Here is a 21299-nt window from a genome sequence, read left to right as displayed (position 1 = left end):
TTTATCAATTTTTTTACATTTTTTGGGGGGTTTTTTTGTATTGTCAGGTTTGTGGAGTTTGTCGACTACTACTTCCTTCTACAACAGGAGGGTCATCCTCCTTTGAGCCTGGCCTAACCCCATTGCAGGAATGCTTCCATGTCATAGCGATTTACTGTCATTTTTTCCAGTCCTAGCACCAGTGCGCATACCAGGATTGGGTACTTTTTTATCCTGGGACTTGAGCATCCAGCTGTCTTTTTTTATTTTTTAACCTACTTTTGTCCATGATATGTATGATATAAAATACAGTCTATATATTGGTGCCATCTTGGTGAAATTTTATAAAAACAGGGTCCACTTAGGTTCATAGGTTCATAGGTTCATACTAGGCTATCTGCCCGAGGGCATTTACAAGCCTAGCCCATCGTTTTGTGGCTTACGCCACCCCTTTAGTATGGGGAACTATACCCATTATTTTGCTGTGCCTCTGTCGAGCAGTGACACTGAGGTTATCCCTGGGGTATATCTGTGATCTCCCATCCATTGGTCAAGATTTCTCTTGAACAAGGCCAGCGGTGCTCTGCCTCACATGTACGGGATTTTGTTCCACAGCATAGGAGTCTTTGGGTGATGAATCTATCCCTCCAGCACGTCCTATTAATAGCCGTGTCAAGGTTTAAGTCTCCGCCCTTGTGGCTCTGATGGATCTAGATTTTTGAGGTGAAGCATATTCATCAAATCTGGGTTTGACATGGCCTTGTATGTTAGGCAAGGTCACCTCTGAGCAAGCGGTGGCGACTGAATAGAGCTGGAGTTCTTTCAGTCGGGCAGCATAGGACAGATTTTGAGACCCTTTATCCTTTTGGTGAGGAACTTTTGTGGCCTCTCCAGCTGCTGCAAGTGTCGGGTCAGATACATTCGAATGGGGCATTGTACTCAATCATTGGTCTGATGAGTGATGAGTAAAGGGAGACTATGACCTCCCTTGATCTAGATGAGAATCCCTTCATGATAAGGTGGGCAATGTAGTAGGTCTTCCTAACTACTTTAGCTACATGGGTGTCGAATGACAGACTACTATCAACCTGGGTCCCCAGGTCCTGATAACTTCTTCTGTGCTCAGTGGATTGCCACCTATTTGGTAGCTAGGGTAACCTTGTTTTTCCCGAAGGGTATGACTATGCATTTTTGGCATTTAACTTTAGGCCGTGGCTCTGGCACCAGTTATCCGTTTCTGTGAGACCCTTCTGAAGGATATCTGTATCAGATGTGTTTTCTACTATGGCCAGTTTGCAGTCATCTGCAAACTTTGTCATCCTAACCCTCCTGTGTTTGCTTGTACTTGAAAAGTAGATGCCAAACAAGAGTGGGCCCAGGACTGAGCCCTGTGGGACACCACTTGTGACAGGCTTTGAGTCTGACATGGCGCCAGCAACTCTGACCCTGTGGGTTCTGTCACTCAGCCAGTTTGCAACCCATCTTGTGATGTATGGGTTGACATTTAAGCTGATGAGTTTTTCAATGATACCGAGTGGGGTATTGTATCGAAGGCCTTAGCCAGATCGAGGTAGGCTGTATGGACTGCCTTTCCCTCATCAATGGCTTTGGTGACTGTTTGAAAAAGTCAACCAAGTTTAAAGGCATGATCTGCCTTTGACAAAGCCAAACTGGGTTGGATCCAAAGTCTGCAAATTCCCTATGTCTTTATTTATGAGGTCCATTATGATCCTTTCCATGGCTTTGCAGATAAGGCTTGTCAAGCTAATGGGCGGTAATTTCCAGGGTCGGTGGAGGCACCGCCTTTGTGAAGTGGTACCACAGTTGCAGTGCGCCACTCCTGGGTACATATCCAGAGGTAAGACTTTGATTAAACAGCTGTCCTAGCTGTGGGTTTAATTCCTCATTGAGTTCATGGAGCACACAGCCGGGGACACCATCAGGTCCCATGGATGCTGTGTTTTTTGCTTTGGAGAGAGCAGTTCTCACTTGGGCGCTGGAGATGTTTGGGGGCTGCAATTGTTTTGGTATAGATATCTCTCCTTTTGGGGAGGGGAGAAGTTTGCACTGAACCTGTCAGCCAGTATGTTGGCAATGTCTGTAGGATCAGTAATCTTCACATCATTTTGAACTAGCTCTGAGCATATCTGGGAGTTTCCTCCCAGGTTTCTAACTATAGCTAAAGAAGGCCTTATGATTGTCTTTTGAGTCTTTAGCTATTTTTCTCTCGAAATTTGCTTTGGATGATTTTATGAGAGCTCTTAGTTTTTACTTATAGTGATCAAGGGTGTCTTACCTTTTAAGGATTTTGCTCTATCTTGTAGTAGCTTCCTCCTTTTGTTGTAGAGTTTGTTTATGGCTGGGGTCCACCAGACTGGACACTTGCCTTTGGTACAAAGAGTCTTTGTTTTGCTTGGGATTGCCTTATCCATGCAGTCCTGCAGGTGCTGGTAGAAGGCATTTGTAAGTGATTCAGCGGCTTGAGTACTGTTTTCCGCCGGCTCGGGGGCCTTAAAGGAGACCACACTAGTCTTTAGAAGTGTGAAGTCGGCTTTTGAGAAGTTCTTTACTGTGGTCTTTTTATTTCAGGTGGGGGTGGGATGAGGACCTCCAGCGAGATTAGTTTGTGGTCTGATCTCACCAGTGGGGGGTACACCTCCGGTGTTGAACATTGTGCTCCCATGTTCGTGATGATGAGATCAAGTATGTTATCTCCTCTTGTGGGGATGGTGACTAGTTGTTCCATGGCATTTGAGTTTATGAATTCCAGGAACTTTTGGGCTAGGGTGTTTGGGCTTGAGTAGTGTTCCCAGTCTATATTAGGGTAATTGAAGTCACCTAGTATGATGGTGTTTGGTGATACATTTATCCCTCTAGTGTTTTCAGGAAGGCCATGTGAGGTTCCTGAGTTTGTGAGGTGGCCTGTCACGTGCTACAATTTGCAGAGCAGTTTTGCCTATGGTTAATTGCACCTGGATGGTCTCCGATGCATCATGCGTTGCCACCAGTCTTGAGGTGTGGGTGTCCTTGATGAATATGGATGGATACCCCCTCCTTTCTTGGTATTGTCCGGATTTTGGGGCGGGCATGATATGAGGTAAAACCTGATAGCGCTGGGGTGCTCTCAGGAGCCTTGAACCAGGTTTCTGTCACAGCACAGACATCGATGTTCTCCATACTGAGAAGGGCCTCAGTGCGTGCATTTTGAGATTTAGACTTCTGGCATTGAGCAGCATTACCCATAGTTTTTTCCTTTTTGTGTTCTAGGGTGGTAGGTTTAGAATTTGAGCCTTGCCTAAAAAGGCACTATGGGGTGGCAAGAGCCTTTGCCAATATCCGGAATCCAGGGGTGACAGGTGCAAGCCGTCCCTTGAAACAGCGTGGCTTGTCCAGCATGTCATCCCAGGCAGACAGACACTGGATCCCTTTGAATGACACAGTGTTTAAGCCAATTGTTAAAGCTGATCATCTTATCTCTGTATTGTGGCATCATTCTTGGTGAAGGTAGGATACTGCTCAAGGTCAGGGTCATACCTGCCTGGGCTACATAATCAGAGAGCTCCTCAATGTCTCTTTCATGTAGTCAAGGAGTGCGTCTCAAGTCGTTTACACCAGCGTGGACAATGACTGAGTCATATTTGTACCTGCTGTTGAGAGACCTGAGTGCTTGCGTTATGTGGCGGATTCTAGCACCCGACAGGCAGCTTACTGTGACCTTCTCCTTACTCAGTCTGGTGGGCGGGACATCAGTGTGTCTGCCTATGGAGTCACCAATGACTAGTGTGTCTGGCATTGTGTTTGGCCTTAAGGGCTGTGACTGTTTGACACTCTGACTGTGAGGTCTATGTGTTGCAGGTGTTGTGTTCTGAGGTGGTGGTTGTTTGGGTGTCTGCTTTGGTGGCCTCTGCTGTTTTGGTAGATTTTTGATCAGAGCCTCCAGTATGTCTTTGTGTGTTTATGTGTATGATTTGAGGTTGTAATGGTACTATGTGAGACTGGGTCTATAGTGTGTGTGGTAACCTTCTCCTCCTGACTGGTCTTGCCAGTCCTATGTTGAAGAGCTCAGCCTCCAGTTTGGCGTATAGTTGCATCTCTCGCATGTATTTGTGTTTTGTGGGAGGAGGAGAGGGTTGTCTGTGTACATGAGGCAATTGTAACATTGCCTCAATATCCCAGGTTAACCAGCTGAGCAGGAGAGGACACTAGCAACTGATCCTCGACATGCTAGAAGGAATAGACAAAAACTTTAAAAAAGATTCCGGGGGACGTGGGTGACCGAGAAATGGGGGGTTGCCTTTTTGGGGTACTATCTATGACAAGAGTGCCGTATCAAGGTAATAAGTACTGTAGGAAAAAACGCTGAGAGAAGAAGGGAGCCACTTTTGATAGTACTCACCAATACTCACCAATACTTGAGGATGAATTCAATTCCAGCAATATTACTCTCCTTTGCTTGATGATTTTTATCATCTCTCTATTCGGACCACTAAACAAATTATTATAAACTAATTTGGTTTAATTTCTGAGTCTTTTGGGTTTCTAATACCAGGATGGGAATGGACCTCATTCTTAAGTCAAAATATTATTAAAGTTTGAGAAATTAGTATTGTTTCAGTCTTTGATGTTAGCTAAAGAAAGTCTTTGCAGTACTACCATGTGCCCAGAATTGACTCCTTCTGCAGTTCACATTAGAACAATGAGTAAAAAGGTCACACAGGAAAACCAACTGATTATAAACACAATAAGCAAACACTACCAAAGCTAGACTTTCCACTGTGTGATACCTTAAACCTCTTGTATCAGAGGCAACATGGGATATATGCAAATTACCCTTAAATGATTAGTTGATATCCTTGCAGAATAAAAGCTCAGTGCCCATCCAAATATTAGAACCACCAGCCCAGTTAGAGATGGACCTTTCTGCAGAATTATATCATCCCTTGGTCTCAGCTGAGCATGTGCTTACTTATAATTGAAAATTGCAGTAGGTATCCAGATGTAGTACCAGTTTTTCCATATTGCAAACAAAATATTTCCACTTACTGGCAAAAAATATTATTTGTTTTTCTGATGTTTTAAGCAAAGGACCCCCTGCATTTAATGGACAACAGTTTGCAGATTTTGTCAGGAATTTGGAATTCAAACATTATTTTATCCAGCTTTTGGGATTCAAACAAAGTAATATACACATATATGGCCACAGGTCAGTGGATATGATGAAAGATTTATACACACAATAGGGAATATGGTTAGAGCTGCCTGTTAAAAACATTGCCTTGAAAACAACATATACACTGTCTGAAACACTACAAGACAGCTAAACTCAGCATTATTGAATACTGTCTTACACAGACAAAATTAATGACCACATTTAAAACTTAAATTTCTTCCCATGAGTATAAATGATATGTGATACTCATAAATGCACTCTTGTCAAACTAAACAAATAACTCAGAGGACAAATAAAGTGTACCAAATCCAAATCTGAGAATGCGTTTGGCCTCCCAGGGAACCACAAAGCATTCTTTAGCTATGTCCGCAGCCTCAAAGGCAATACACAACTGTGTGTAGAGCTCATTGTAAATAGAGCCACCTGTACTGTGCCAGAATATATAGCAAACCTCCTGGCTGATAAATTCGGCTCCAATTTTACCCCCTCCCCCTCAACCTTCCCTCAGGAAATACCATCAAATATAACTCCCCCCCTACTATCAATAGGAAAAAGGTCTTTAATGCTCTCTTTAAGACCAAGTGCACTGCATCAATGAACCCTGACAATATCGCAGGATGCCTTCTAAATAGTATGAAACATGACCTATCGGGGCCTCTATAATTACTACTTAACTGTAGCCTCCAAACAGGCTTCATGCCTCATGAATGGTGAATGGCAACAGTAATCCCTCTGCACAAAGATGGGTCATCTACAGACCCTGGAAAAAACAGACCCATAAGTCTCACTAATCTTATATGTAAACCCATGGAAAGAATTATCATGGAGATGATCAACAGAGATATAGTAAACCTCCAGACATTGGACCCGACCCAGTTAGATTTTGTCAAGGGCAGAACATGTCTACTGAACCAGGTGGACTTCTTTGTGAAGGTAACCAAAGCAATGGATGAGGGAAAAATGGTTCACACAGCCTACCTTGACATGGCCAGGGCATTTGACACAATACCATAACTCAGATATTGTTGACAAACTCAAGAGGTTAGGTACAAACTCATATATCACCCAAGTGTATAGCCAACTGGCTCACAGACAGGACCCAGGAAGTTAGAATTGGGGAGTCCACCAGTCACAAGTGGAATACCTCAGGGATGAGTCCTTGGACTGCTTCTTTTTTTGGCATTTACTTCTCGGACATCAAGGGCAATATCAGTGGGCTCTAGCTGACTAAATTTGCAGATGATGGCAAATTAGGAGCTGCCATCAAATCCCACACTGACACAAATGTTCTCTAGGAGGGCTGACACAGACAAACAACTGGTGTCAGAGTCATGGACTAAAACTAAATGCCAAGAAATGCATAATACTATCCTTTGGGAAATCATCCATCCCTGGTAACTATCATATTGACAACACACCCCTTAGAGTTGACCCAGTAGTCGGGGGCTTAGGGACACACATAGCTAGTAATCTAGCCTTTGATCATCACGTGTCTACAGTAGTGAGGAAATCATTCTATGTTGCACAACTTATAAACAAAGGTATGGCATCTAAGTCCAAGGAAGTCACTGTTCCATTGTATTTGGCATTAATCAGACCTATCATTGAGTACAATGACCCCTTTGGTATGTACCTAACCAGGCATATCCAACAACTGGAATGTCCACAGAGGTTTCTCACTAAAAGAATAGAGGGCATATGTAATATGTCCTATGCAGATGCCTCAAGGCTCTATCCCTGTATTCTGTCTCCTACAGGCTTTTGAGGGGTGATCTATGCCTGGCATACAGGGCTTTGTCAGACCCCACTCTGATGGACCTCCTGCATATCCACAAAACAAACAGTACCAGAATTACCCATTCAAAAGACTTAAACCTTACCTGTCATATAAATAGGACCTGCTGGAGAGATATGTATGTATCCCAGAGACTACCCCATCTATGGAACAGGCTGCCCATCCATGTGAAGCAGAGTTCCTCCCTAATCCAATTCAAGTGCTGCTTGGACAATTGGATGGGAAACTGGAAATTCATCCCTCGTTTGTCAACTATGTCTCTGATGCAAACAGGTAACCTATAAATGGTTCATCTCCCAGGCCCATGCTTACACTTATCAAGGGTATCAGAACTCATCAGAAATTTCGGATGAATGGCTAGGCTTAAAAAGGCCCTTGTGGTCATTAGCCTAGTAAACACCTATGAACCTATAATTAATAAAATATAACACAATACCATATATCTATATACAGATACACACATGCATATATACATGTGTGTGTGTATATATATATATACATATATATATATATATATATATATATATATATATATATATATATATATATATATATATATATATATATATATATATATATATATAGGTCCCATTTAGATGATCGAAGTTTCAGAACTTCGAATTTCATATGGCCGACACCATCTGATCGAAGTTTTAAAACCTCAGACACTTAAATGGAGATCTCAATACAGTGTGGAATGGGAATTTTCCCTTTTCCTTGCTGTAGTGCGATCTCGGAGTTGGTATATTTAAATAGCGTAGGGGGTGCAGGGGGCTTGCCCCTTGCATAAATGTGTAATAATTTATTTTTGTTTTTTTTTTTGAATGTTCGAAGTTTCAAAACTTCGATCATATGGTCCTGGCCATATGAGATTTGAAGTTTTGAAATTTCGATCATTCGATAGGGATCTATATATATATATATATATATATATATATATATATATATATATATATATATATATGGGTCCCCTACTATTTACGAAGCGCCGATTCGCCGACAAAGAAATCACCGACGCAACGACCGACAACGCGGTTGACCGACACGCTGGAATCCGACAGCGGAAGACCGACAAGGGAATGTGTAAGCGACCTGGTAAGTATCACGATAGTGAGGGATTTAGGAGTAGGGAGCGGACAGGTAAGTGTGCAATAGTGAGGATGTAGGGTTAGGGTGTGTGATAGGTGAGTGTGCGGTAGTGTCGGAGCTTGGGGTTAGGGTGAGTAAGTGAGTTAGGGTTAGGGTGCAGGTAGGGAGTGTGAGGTAGTGTCGGACTTGGGGTTAGGGGTGGGTAAGTGAGTTAGGGTTAGGGTGCAGGTAGGGAGGTGTGCGGTAGTGTTGGAGCTTGGGGTTAGGGGTGGGTAAGTGAGTTAGGGTTAGGGTGCAGGTAGGGATGGAATGCGGTAGTGTCGGACCTTAGGGTTAGGGTTTGGGTTAGGGCTAGTGGATATGTCCTGTAGTGTACTGTGTCGTTTCGTGTAGTGTCGGTGTTATGGTGTTGGTGTTATGGTGTTCGGTGTTTTGCGTTGTCGGTACTTTTGTTGTCGGTCGTTTGGTGTCGGTGATTTCTTTGTCGTGAATCGGTTTAAATAGTAGGGACCCATATATATATATATATATATATATATATATATATATATGTATATATATGTATATATATATGTATATATATATATATATATATATATATATATATATATATATGGATTCACTTCATAACACTGAAAACTCAAAACTCTGAAAATGACAAAACTTCATAATATAGAAGACCAAAACACTGAAACTTCAAAACACTGAAAACTCAGAACACTGAAAATCAAAACACTGAAAACACATATCATACATATACTGTTTAAACAACATAAAACATAGCACTTTCCACCAAGTGTAAGAAGGGGGGCAAGCCTCACTGCACCCCCCCATGTGGGGGGGGCTGTGCCCCCCACACCCCCTGCTATTTAAATATATCAACTCCAAGATTGCACTTATATACAAGTAGCTTACACTTGGTGGAAAGTGATATGATTTATGTTGTTTAAACTCAGTATATGTATGATATGTGTTTTCAGTGTTTTGAGTTTTCAAGATTTTGAAGTTTCAGTGTTTTGGTTTCAGTGTTTTGAGTTTCAGTGCTTTGAGCTTTCAGTGTTATGAAGTGAATTCACATATATATATATATATATATATATATATATATATATACACACTCACACACACACACACACACACACACACACACACACACACACACACACACACACACACACAGTGAAATTTCAGGTAGTGAACACATCCAGTTTCTTCAAAGAGCAGTAGGGTCTTATTAGTACAATATAAACAGGTTTGGATAGTCAGAAATATAACGAAGAGCAAAATGGCAACCACATAAAACACTTGCACCAAAAAATACAGTTCAATTCTTTTGCCATATTAACAGCAGCATTCCACACAGGTGCATATATCTCTCCTATCTCTTCTGTTTATTCATTTGCACACTTTATTAACCTGTTAAACTTAAACACAATGTTTCTCATTCCAAAGTCTTCTCCATGACTATAAAATCAGCAAGAAAGCTCAGAGAAATATTTACTGGCAAATATGAAACAGTTTTATTTATCAAACTCTCTTATCACCAACCTCCAGGTTTTCTGCTATTTAAACTTCTGTTGCCAGTTATAGACTTTTGTCCAGATTTCTGCTTCAGAGTTGATTTCTCTGGCCTCAGAGTGTCTTTCTTTAGGGATGAAGCTCCATACACACACTAGTATTCCAGATGCCTCTGGATTCTCCCAAATTACTTCTACCATCATAAAATTATCCTGTCTTTAAACAGGCCCAGGAGGATAACAGCTGATGTCGTACGTGAGAACTCAAGTCCCCCATTTCTGTGTCATAGAGTGATCAGCTTAATAAACCTATTTTAACATCTTCTTTCTAAACTGAAATACTCCAAAACTCAGATTTCATCACAGGTGCATCAAAAATCCATTGTATTGCCAGTTTCCCTTACCTGCTGGGCATTGATACAGATGCCTCCCACATTGAATCTAGTCATTCAAAGCCTGCTGGATGGTCTGTGAGCCCCTGACAGACTGTCCATATTGTGATGGTGAACACCAGAACTATGCTGGACCCAAAAGTGATGAAGCCCACCTACATAACTTCACATTTCCTTCCTTTTGCTTGTGAAGCCACTGGGGGGGGGGGGGGTATGAACCTGACTAGGATGACTTTGCAGTTCAGTAGGTAATATCACATGAACCTCAATGTCCAGGTGATGGCTATACATTCCTTTTCTACAGTGAAGTATTTTTTCTCTTACTAATTTTCTTGTTAGGGTAACAAGCTGGGTGTTCATTATTGCCCACCATTTGACTTAGGATTGCCCCAAACTAACCTCCGAGGTTTATGTACATACAATAAATGGTCTTCAGAGGTCAATGGACACCAACTCTAGCTCTACACAAAGGCTTTACATAAGCCTTTGGAATGTTTCTTTAGCCTCTAACATGTGTCTAATGAATGGACTTCTGGTAGTCCCCAGCAAGTTATACAAAAGCCACCGCTTTCTTGGCCTGTCAGACAGCCGAGTCCCTAACAGCTTCCCTATTCTCTTTCTGTGGTGGTGTTCATTCTCTACTGATTACATACAGTTATTCGTACCTTACACTTTGGAGAGTTAGCAGTAAATGTTGCATGTTTGAGAAAAATGTAATACTGACTGCACTGTGTGGAGATTCCAGATACTCCTGAGTAACCAGGTAGAGTCTCTTCATCATGAATGCATACCAACTTGACAGAGTTTGCTGAAGCAGTGTTTTTCCTGCAAGTGTATTGTGCTTTCATCAAAGTGATTATTCTACCACTGTCTATCTGTCCTTCTCCCAGCTGCCCATTTACTTGATGCATACACCTTATCAGCTGCGTAATAACCCAGCAGCATATGTATTTGAGGAATTCATTGCTCGGTCATTTTCTGTAAGCTCTTCATCCTCTTACCTCCTTAGCTTTCTGCATGGGAGCCTTTGCTGTAGTTCCCCCTGCAATACTTTGCAGTGTGCCCCTCCACCACACCTACAGCAGTGTATGGAAGAGGCATTCCATTTTCCTTTGGTTAATCTACCCCACAATACTTTGCAGTGTGCCCCTCCGCCACACCTACAGCAGTGTATGGAAGAGGCATTCCATTTTCCTTTGGTTAATCTACCACACAATACATTGCAGTGTGCCCCCCACCACACCTACAGCAGTGTATGGAAGAGGCATTCCATTTTCCTTTGGTTAATCTACCCCACAATACTTTGCAGTGTGGCCCTCATACACCTACAGCAGTGTATGGAAGAGGCATTCCATTTTCCTTTGGTTAATCTACCCCACAATACTTTGCAGTGTGCCCCCCACCACACCTACAGCAGTGTATGGAAGAGGCATTCCATTTTCCTTTGGTTAATCTACCCCACAATACTTTGCAGTGTGCCCCCCCCCCTCTTAACACACCTATATTCCCTTTTCCTTTGCTTAAACATTTCATTGATGATCTATTGGCTGCTGCTTTACACCCACTTTCATAGTAGAGAATCATCTCTACTAAAGTTTGCCCTCCATACACCATCTTACCATGACACTAACCCTACACATTACATTACTAAAAGAACACATGACTTTATCCCCTTACATAACCCTTACTCCAACCCTAACCTGAAAACACCTTCATATTTGCAATATGTACTATAACATAGCCTTACACATCTTCACAACCACCACTTTTTTATTCAAACATCAACCTTCCCGCAGACTCCTGCTTATCTACACCATATAAAACTAAATTCTACCATATGTAAGTCACACTTCTTTTTACACCCAAAGCAAAGAACATTTCTATCAAATGTGTATTCTGCATTTTAAGTTACAACTACACATTCATACATGTACCACAGTATTTTTATAATATTGTAAACTCTACTACATAAAACAGTAATATCTAATCTTTATGTGTTGTTTTCACTTAAGGGCTTGTGCATTTTCGATATTTGCATATTACTACTTTTTACGCTTTCATTTTACATAAGTGTAACTACTAGTTCTACCACTTACAGGACTGTATCCTTTCTTAGGATTGCGCACTGATCACAGGTCGTGACTGCAAGGTACTACCACATGAGGGACTGTTGTCCATTCTTGGAAGTCTGCACTGATCACAGGTTCTGACTGCAAGGTTCTACCCCCTGAGGGACTGCTGTCCATTGTTCTTGACTACAAGGTTTTACTCCTTGTGAGAGTCCTGTTCATTCACAGATTCATAGGCTCATATGTGTGTACTAGGCTAAAAACCACAATGATCTTTTTAAGCTTAGTTGCGCATCCCAAATCTCTGACAAGTTTAGGTACCCTTGGTAAGTATAAGCAGGGCCTTGGGAGATGAAATATTTACAAGAAGGGACCTTGAAGATGAACCGTTTACATGCTGCCTGAGTCCATCATAGACATAGGTGCCAAACCAGGGATGATTTTTCCTGTTCCCATCCAATCATCCAAGTTACATTTGAGTTGGGTTATGGAGGAACTCTGCTTCACATGGATGAGCAGCCTGTTCCAGAGAATGGGTAGTCTCTGGAATACATACATGTCTCTCTAGCAGGTCCTATGTATATAGTAGGCAAGGTTTAAGCCTTTAGAATAGGTAATTATGGTGCCCTTTGTTTTGTGGATATGCAGGAGATCCATCAGGATGGATTCTGACAATGCCCTGTATGCCAAGCATAGATCGATCTCCCATCAACAGCCGGAATGAGACAGAATACAGTATAGGGCTTTGAGGCTGTCTGCATAGAACATGTTACTTATGCCCTGTGTTCTTTATGTGAGAAACCTCTGTGGACATTCCAGTTTTTAGATGTGCCTGGTTAGGTGCATACAAAGCGGGCATTGTACTCAATGACAGGTCTGATGAATGCTGAATACAGTGGAACAATGACCTCCTTGGACCCAGATGTCATACCTTTGTTTATAAGTTGCTCTAAATATAATGATTTCCTCCCTACTGTGGACATGTGATGGCCAACGGCTAGATTACTGTCTATGTGTGTCCCTAAGTCCCTGACTACTGGGTTGACTCTTACAGGTGTGTTGTCAATATAATAGTTACCACGGTGGATGACTTCCTGAAGGATACTTTTATGCATTTCTTGGCCCTTCCTGATCAACATTAGTGTCAGTGGGGATTCTATGACTGCTCCTAATTTGCAGTCATCTGCAAATTTATACAGGGGTTAGGCCTTGACACTGGCTTTGACTTCAGACAAGTAAATGCCAAAAACCAGGTGTCTCAGGACCCATCCCAGAGGAACTCTGCTTGTGACGGGCCTCTTTGTAGAGGTGGACTCCCTAATTCTACCTTTCTGTGCCCTATCTGCAAGCCAGCTGGCTTTCCACTGGCTGACATAAAGATTTATACCGAACTTTTGAGTTTGTCAACAGTGTCGCATGTAGCATGGTGTCAAATGCCTTTCCCAGGTCAAGGTAAGCAGTGTGAACTGTTTTTCCCTTACCTATTGCTTTGGTGACCTTCTCAAAGAAGTCCACCAGGTTGAGTAGGCATGACCTGCAATTGACAAAACCAAATTGGATTGGGTTCAGTGTTCAGAGGTTACCTACATCCTTCCAAGAAATGTGCACTGACCGCAGGTCCTGACCATGGTCTACCACCAGTGTGACTACTATCCATTTCTAGTAGTGTGCACTGACCACAAGTCATGACTTCAAGGTTCTACCAGCTAAGGGACTGCTGTCCATTCCTAGGAGTTTCCACTGACCAGAGGTCCTAACTGCAAGGGTCTATCCCTGATGAGACTGTCCTCCATTCCTAGAAATGTGCAATGCCCACAAGTACTGACAGCAATGCTCTATCACCTCAAAGACTGATGCCCATTCTGAGCAGTGTGCACTGACCACAGTTCTAATTGCAAAGTTCTACCCCCTGTGAGACTGCTGTCCATTCCTAGAAATGTGTGCTGCCCACAGGTCCTGACAGCAATTATTTACCACCTCAGGAACTGCTGTTCATTCCAAGGAGTGTGCACTGACCACAAGTCCTGACTGCATGCTTCTACATCCTGTGTGACTGCTATCTACTCCTAGGAATGTGCACTGACCACAGGTCCTGACTGAAAGATCCTACCTCCTATAAGACTACTATCTATTCCTAGGTGTTTTCATTGACCACATATCCCAAATGCAAGGTTCAATCACCTGAGGTACTGCTGTTAAATCCTACGAATGTGCACTGACCACAAGTCCTCACTGCAAAGTTTTACAACTTGTGTGATTGCTGTTCATTTCTAGAAATATCCACTGCTAGCAGGTTCTGACAGCAATGATCTACCACACCAGGGACTGCTGTCCATTCAAGGAGTGTGCACTGACCATAGGTCCTGACTGTGTGGTTTTACATCCTGTACAACTGCTGTCCATTCCTATGAGTGTGCACTGGCCACAGTTTCTGACTGCATGTCTATACAGCCTGTGGGACTGCTCTCCTTTCCTAGAAATGTGCAATGACCACATGTCCTTAGTGCAAGATTCTACCACCTGCTGGGCTGCTGACTGTTTCTAGAATTGTGCACTGACCACAGATCCTATCTGCAAGGTTCTAACACCTGAGGGGTTGCTATCAAGTCCTAGCAGTGTGCACTGACCACAGGTCATGACTGCATGGTTCTACACTGCGTGGACTCCTGTCCATTCCTGGAAACGTGCATTGCACACAGGTCATGATGACAAGGTTCTACCACAAATGGGTCTGCTGTCCATTTCTAGAAATGTGTATTGACCACAGGAGCATACTGCAAGATTCTACCACCTGAGGGACTGCAGTCCATTCATAGAAGTATGCACTGACCACAGGTCCTGACTACAAGGTCCTACCTCCTCTAAATCTGCTTTCTATTCCTAGGAGTGTACATTGACCACACATCCTGAATGCAAGATTCTATCACCTAAGGCACTGCTATCAATCTGTAGGAATATGCAGAAACCACAGGTCATGACTTAAAGGTTCTACCACCTAAGAGACTGCTTATGCATAGTAGTGTGCTCTAAGCACAGGTCTTGACAGCAATGTTCTGCAACCTAAGGGACTGCTGTTCATTCCAAGGCATGTGAACTGACCACAGGTTCTGACTGCAGGGTTCTACCACCTGAGGGACTGCTGTCCATTTCTAGGAATTTGCAGTAACCACAGATCCTAACTGCAAAGTTCTGCCACCTCAGGAACTGCTGTCTATTCCCAGAAGTGTGCACTGACCACAGGTCCTGACTGCAGGGTTCTAGTTCCACCATGTTCATAGGTTCAAAAGCAAGTACTAGGCTAGCTGCCCTTGTAGACCATTTTATGCATAGCCAGATTCTCTTTCAAAGATGAGAATCAGACCCTGCACCTTATGCCAGTGAAGTAAACACTTTAACCATTGTACCAGCTCCCAATATTAGTAACTGTTGTCTCTTCATAGGTGTATGCACTGACCACAGTCCAGATTGCAGTATTCTATCACCTGAGGGACTGCTGTTGATTTCTAGCAGTGTACACTGACTACAGGTACTGAGTGCAAGGGTCTACTATGAGAGGGGATGTTGTCCATTCATAGGACTGTGCGCTGACCACAGGTCATGACAACAATGTTCTACCACCTGATGAACTACTGTCCATTCTCAAGAGTGTACACTGACCACAGGTCCTGACTGCAAATTTCTACCCCTTGAAATATTGCTGTCAGTTCTTAGTTGTGTGCACTTACAACAAGTCCTGACTGCAGGGTTCTACCTCATGAAGGACTGTTGTCCATTCCCAGGAGTGTGCACTGACCACAGGTCCTGACCACATGGTGTTGCACCCTATGGGACTGCTGTCCATTCCTAGAAATATCTACTGACCACAAATCCTGACTGCATGGTTCTATACTATGTATGATTGCTGTCCATTCCTTGGAGTTTTTATTTATTTTTTTTACATTTTACATTTGTTTACCCGGTAATGTCCGACTGAGCTGGGAGCCTGTTTTCAGCGGAGATCTGGGAAGAAAAGCTCCACACATACAATACAATTTAGACAGTAGACTACAGCAGTATGAATCAATACAAATTAGTCAATTTCAGCATACAATTTAGACAGTAGACTAACCGCAATATGAATCAATACATATTACTCAATTTCAAGTAGTACAGCACAGCAATTATAGTATTTGACAGAGTGTGTATAATGTATATGTATGTAAAGTAAAAACTAGCTAATAATTTACATGTGGAACTGAGAGGAAATTAAAAAATACAGATTGAGTAAGAAATGGTAAAGGTAGATAGTTTGTAACTAGATAAATTTGTGAGAAAGAATTTGCATTGACCACACATTTTTACTGCATGGTTTTGCCATCTGAGGAACTGCTGTCCATTTCCAGGAGTGTTCACTGACCACAGGTCATGACTGCAAGGTTCTACAACTTGAGGGACTGCTCTCCATTCGTACAAATGATCACCAACCACATGGTCATGTCTGCAAGGTACTATCACCTGAGGGTCTGCTGTTCATTCCTGGGGGTATGCAATGACCACAGAACCTGACTGCAAGGTACTAGTACCTGTGGTTAAACCACACCAAGCAGTCAGTTCAAGTGAACCAGGAATATCCAAATACAGCCACAGAAAAACAGCAAAATCCATAGGAATGCTGACTCAAGAGATATTTTATTATCTCTAGCGCCTTGGCCTCAAAGCCTTCAAGGAATACAAAACATCAGAAAAAAAACATCCATATATATTCACATCAATTACATTATCAACACTTATTTCAATTAATGAAATATTTCCAATTAAGTTCAACATTCAGTCTCTCAGGACTTAAAGTATCATATTTCAAAATATAAAGTGCTTCTTTATACAACAATTTATCTTTTAAAAGGGTTAATTCACCCTTTTGAATGTCTACTTGCTCCAAAAGACATCCCTTAAGAAGTTTAAAATTACTTGCATGATATTTTCCAAAGTGTATTGCTATGGGGTTTTCACAGTTACCATTTTTTAATATCCCTAATATGTTCCTGACATCATACCATAAATTTTCTTATAGTCTCCCTCACATAGAACTTATTATATGGACATTTTAAAATATATACTATTCCTGCCATATTGCATAAAAAACATTGATTTGGCTTAAACTTAATACCATTAATATAAGAAAATCTTCTTGCTATATGAGGACAAATAGAGCACTTCCCTCAAGAAAACGAGCCCAAGCCAGTTGAAAGTTCTAAACCAATTCTCATTTCTGGCATCTGAAAACTATATGGACCACCATATCCGATATACCATGACCCCTTTTAAATAAAATCAAAGGGTTTTGTTTTAAAATAGTATTTAATTTAGAATCTTTAAATATATGGATCAAAAGTAATATAGTAACTATGTAATTTTCTCACTTAAAATATTAGAAATAGTTACAAAATATACATTTCTTTTACCAATACTCACACTACCCCTATTAAATAGTCTTACTGCTTCCGATAAAGGAAACTCAACCATACTAACTTTATCCATTTCATTTCTACTGTCACACTTTATGATTGCATCTACCCTGTATAGCATTTCTGTAAGATCCTATTTAAAGCATTCCCTACTTCATCCTTATTATATCCCCTCTGTATAAACATTTCAGCAGATTTCAAAATATCAGAATCACAATCCATATTGCAAAGTCTGTCTAACCGTAAAAATTCACTATAAGGCAAGGAAGTGATTAGATGGGGGATGACAACTAGTGCCATATAAAAACTATGAACCCCCCCTCAAACTTCCTATGTACTTTTCTACAAATCAAACCATCTTCCTTGCCCATGAAGTCCAAATCTAGAAAATTCACATGATCACCCACCCGCACACCATCAAATTTAAACCTAAATCTGTTATTATGAAATTACTCCACAAACGATTGAACCTCACTATAACCATATTTATAAATAAAAATCAAATCATCTATATATCTAAAGTATCTGCAAATATATTTCTTTAAAAAATTAATTATGAAATAAAAATTCTACTTCAAAAAAGGGCATCATTACATTTGCATACATGGGGCAAAAGGTGCCCCCATTGCTGTTCCTTGCTTTTGATGAAAAACCTCATTATTAAAAACAAAAAAATACATATTTAATATTTTATTATTATTTTATACTATTTTATTATTTTATAATAAATAAAATAATAATAACATGTCTGTTCCTTGCTTTTGATGAAAAACCTCATTATTAAAAACAAAAAAAAATATTTGATATTTTATTATTTTATACTATTTTATTATTATTTTATAATAAATTATATGTATTTATTAGTATTATTTATTTAATTTACTACCACCTGTGGCACTGCTGTCCTTTCCTAGGAGTGTGAGCTGACCACAGGTCCTAACTGCAAGGTTCTACCATCTGAAGGGCTGCTATCCATTTTTAGAAACGTAGACTGATAAATACATACTGACCCTTCTACTACCTGAGGGAGTGCTGTCCATTACTAGGAGTGAGCACTGAGCACAGGTCCTGAATGCATGTTTCTACCACCTGAGTTATTGCTGTCTCTTCCTTGGAGTGTATGCTGACCACAGGTCCTGACTGCATGGTTCTCCACCCTGTAGGACTGCTTTTCATTCATAGGAGTGTGCACTGACCACAGGTCCTGACTGCAAGTTTCTACCACCTGAGGGACTGTTGTCCGTTCCTAGGAGTATGCACTGAACTTGAGTCCTGTTTGCACTTTAGCAGGGCATTTTCTGAACGGGGTGGTAACAGCCATAAAAGAGTAGTGACACTGTTTACATAGCATTACATATCTGCATTGGGGCTTTAAAGGGTTAGAAGGTGGTCATCCAGTGTGGTATTTGGTACTATCATGAATCCTAACATATGCATACATACATAGTCTTGTACATGTGTACACATATGCATTACTGAGTAAGCGCCTCCAAGGCACTATGTTCCCAGTAGACATTCCTGTGCAGAAAAGGCACTAAAGTAATTGTCCCCTGGTTAATGGAATTTTTCTGAAGTAAATTGCACTGTTCAGGTGCTAGAAAGGGATTTACATAATAAATATTTGGGAGGGACAGGAAAGTGTAACTTTGGGTGTTTTGGATTCTTTAGAAATAGTAAGGCATAAGAAAACAAAAGAAGTGAGGAAAATAAAATAAAAAAAAATGAAAAAGTATAAAGGAACACTTACCTTCTTTGAATCTGAGATATCACTCATTGCAGTGTTTCACCAGCAGTGACTGTCTTCAAAAAAACTAATTAAAAATCAACAGAAGTCTCATTAATTTAACTTCACTTTAACTTCACTCCACTCTTTTATTTTACTTAAGCACCCAGTACAGTTTCTGAGTTAATTTTTTCATCTGAATATTACAACAAACATACAATAAACATCATGAGTAATTCAACTGTTGTTGCACTGAGCATCGAATAAGGCCATGGATCATGGTGATGGTGACAGTAAGGCAGTGCCTCCATACTCAGACAGTACACCTTACTTGCTTCATTTTGTAGCTGTTTGTGCATACATTTACAAAGGAAGTCAGCCATCCATATCACTTATTAACTCCTTCAGCAGTCCTAATACTCCAACTCGACTCCATCCCATTGGAAGCTTTCCTCCATATGTAATTGTTAATTACATTACATGACTTTGACTGCAGAAAGATGCAATAGCTCTTTTATTCTGCCATTTAAGTCAGTTGAGGTCTATTTCTCCAATAATTTATCCTTCTTACTCAGCCTTTATCAGTCTGTCTTCATGCTTTCTAGAGACCCTCTGTATCCCCCCCCCCCACATTCCTATAGTCATTTTGTGGTTCAACAACCATCTTTATGAAGAAATACATCTGCATATTTATTTATGATGTATTTATTGACATTAGATTACGGGGAAAGTCCGATTGGGTAGAAGCCCATTTTCAGAGGAGGCTCAGGCAGAAAAGCTCTGAATTATTCCAAAACATTTTAAGAACAATAATTTTACAATCTTCAAAAATAAAACAGAAACATTTGCAGTTTAAATAATTATAACAAATTAGACATAATATAAAAGCATTGCTTAAAAATCGATACAAGGTATATGACAATCATTTAATATTTAGGGAAACGTTAGACAGTTTGCAGAGGAAGTAAAGGTAAGTTATTCTAAGACAATTAGGAATTGCAATATGAGGTGAGGGCAAAACACATTTAGAGTATATTTAGAGAGAAAGTCAGGGAAGAGAATTAGATAACACTAAGGAAGTAAGTGAGGAAGGGAGAGTAAGGAGGTATAAGGAATGAAAGGCACTTGTTCACATTTAAAGGTTTAAGAGTGGTTTTGAAAGATGGGAGAGAGGGTACAGACTTGATGGATACAGGTAAGGAGTTCCAGGTTTTAGCAACCTTGTACGAGTAAAACAATGCCTGATAGATTTTCTAGGCGTGTAGACAGTAGTTTTTCGTCATTGGATTGCAATGACCAACCGAAAACAAATTTGTGTAGACTATTTTTTAGTGCTGGACAGCCAGATGGATGCTGGATAATTGTATACATGCTAAGAATTTATGCAAATTCTAGTTGATGTGGCAGTTCTAACCACTTTAGGCTTTTCAGTGCTATATAGTGGTGGGTTCTGAAAGGGATATGTGCTGTAAATTTATCAGCTTTGTTATAGCATTGTTCAAGTTTTGATTTCTGTGCAGCCTGGAGGTTAGTAAGGATGGCAGCACTATAAACAAGAGTGAGGAGGAGATAAGTAGTGGCAAGTGTAGTTTTAGTTACATTGCTGAGAAAGTTTTTACTCTGTAAAGCATCTCTAGTTTTTAATGAGTCTTTTTATGCATTTTTGTATATGCAGGTCAAATGTAAGATTATCATCTACTGTCACCCCTAATACTTTGCTATGAGAAGTAATTTCAATGGCTGTATTATCAAGAGAGTGGACTTTGGATTTGGAGAAACAAGTAGTAGTTTGGTCTTTTTTTGGGTTGAACATGAGTTGTGAGTTACAAAGGCAATGTTTCAGTGGCTGTTAAAGCTTCCTGAGTAGTTTTTGGAGGTTACCATGATGCATTGTATTAGGGTGGCCTGTTGTGTGGAAGTATAGAGGGTGTTACTGAAAATGTTAAAGAGAAGGGGACCAAGGATAGAGCCTTGTGGTACACCAGTGGTTGGGAGGTAAGGAGACAGCGTGGAGTGCCATTTTACTGACTGATACCTGTTGGACAGATAGCTTTTAAATCACAAAAGGGTAGGCTGAGAGAGATGTAGTGAGGACATTTGAAGTAGGAGTTTGCTTTGACA

At 40.8% G+C, this 21299-nt stretch overlaps 1 protein-coding gene across 1 annotated transcript in view; it reads right to left on the bottom strand.

The window, feature by feature from the left end:
* Window positions 1-21299, bottom strand: part of LOC122805845 (E3 ubiquitin-protein ligase ARIH2-like) — a 143912-nt gene that overhangs the window by 92872 nt on the left and 29741 nt on the right. Inside the window, exon 2 of the mRNA XM_044076099.1 lies at window positions 19203-19266. Within this exon, the coding sequence (XP_043932034.1) occupies window positions 19203-19229 (27 nt within the window). The 5' untranslated portion in view covers window positions 19230-19266. The remainder of the gene's footprint in view (window positions 1-19202; window positions 19267-21299) is intronic.

This window comes from Protopterus annectens, chromosome 7.part0 (assembly GCF_019279795.1).
Source record: "Protopterus annectens isolate FY-2018-M chromosome 7.part0, PAN1.0, whole genome shotgun sequence".
Taxonomy (NCBI): Eukaryota; Metazoa; Chordata; order Ceratodontiformes; family Protopteridae; genus Protopterus; species Protopterus annectens.
The sequence above is the reverse complement of the archived record's forward strand: the minus strand, read 5'-3'. Positions and strand labels throughout refer to the sequence as shown.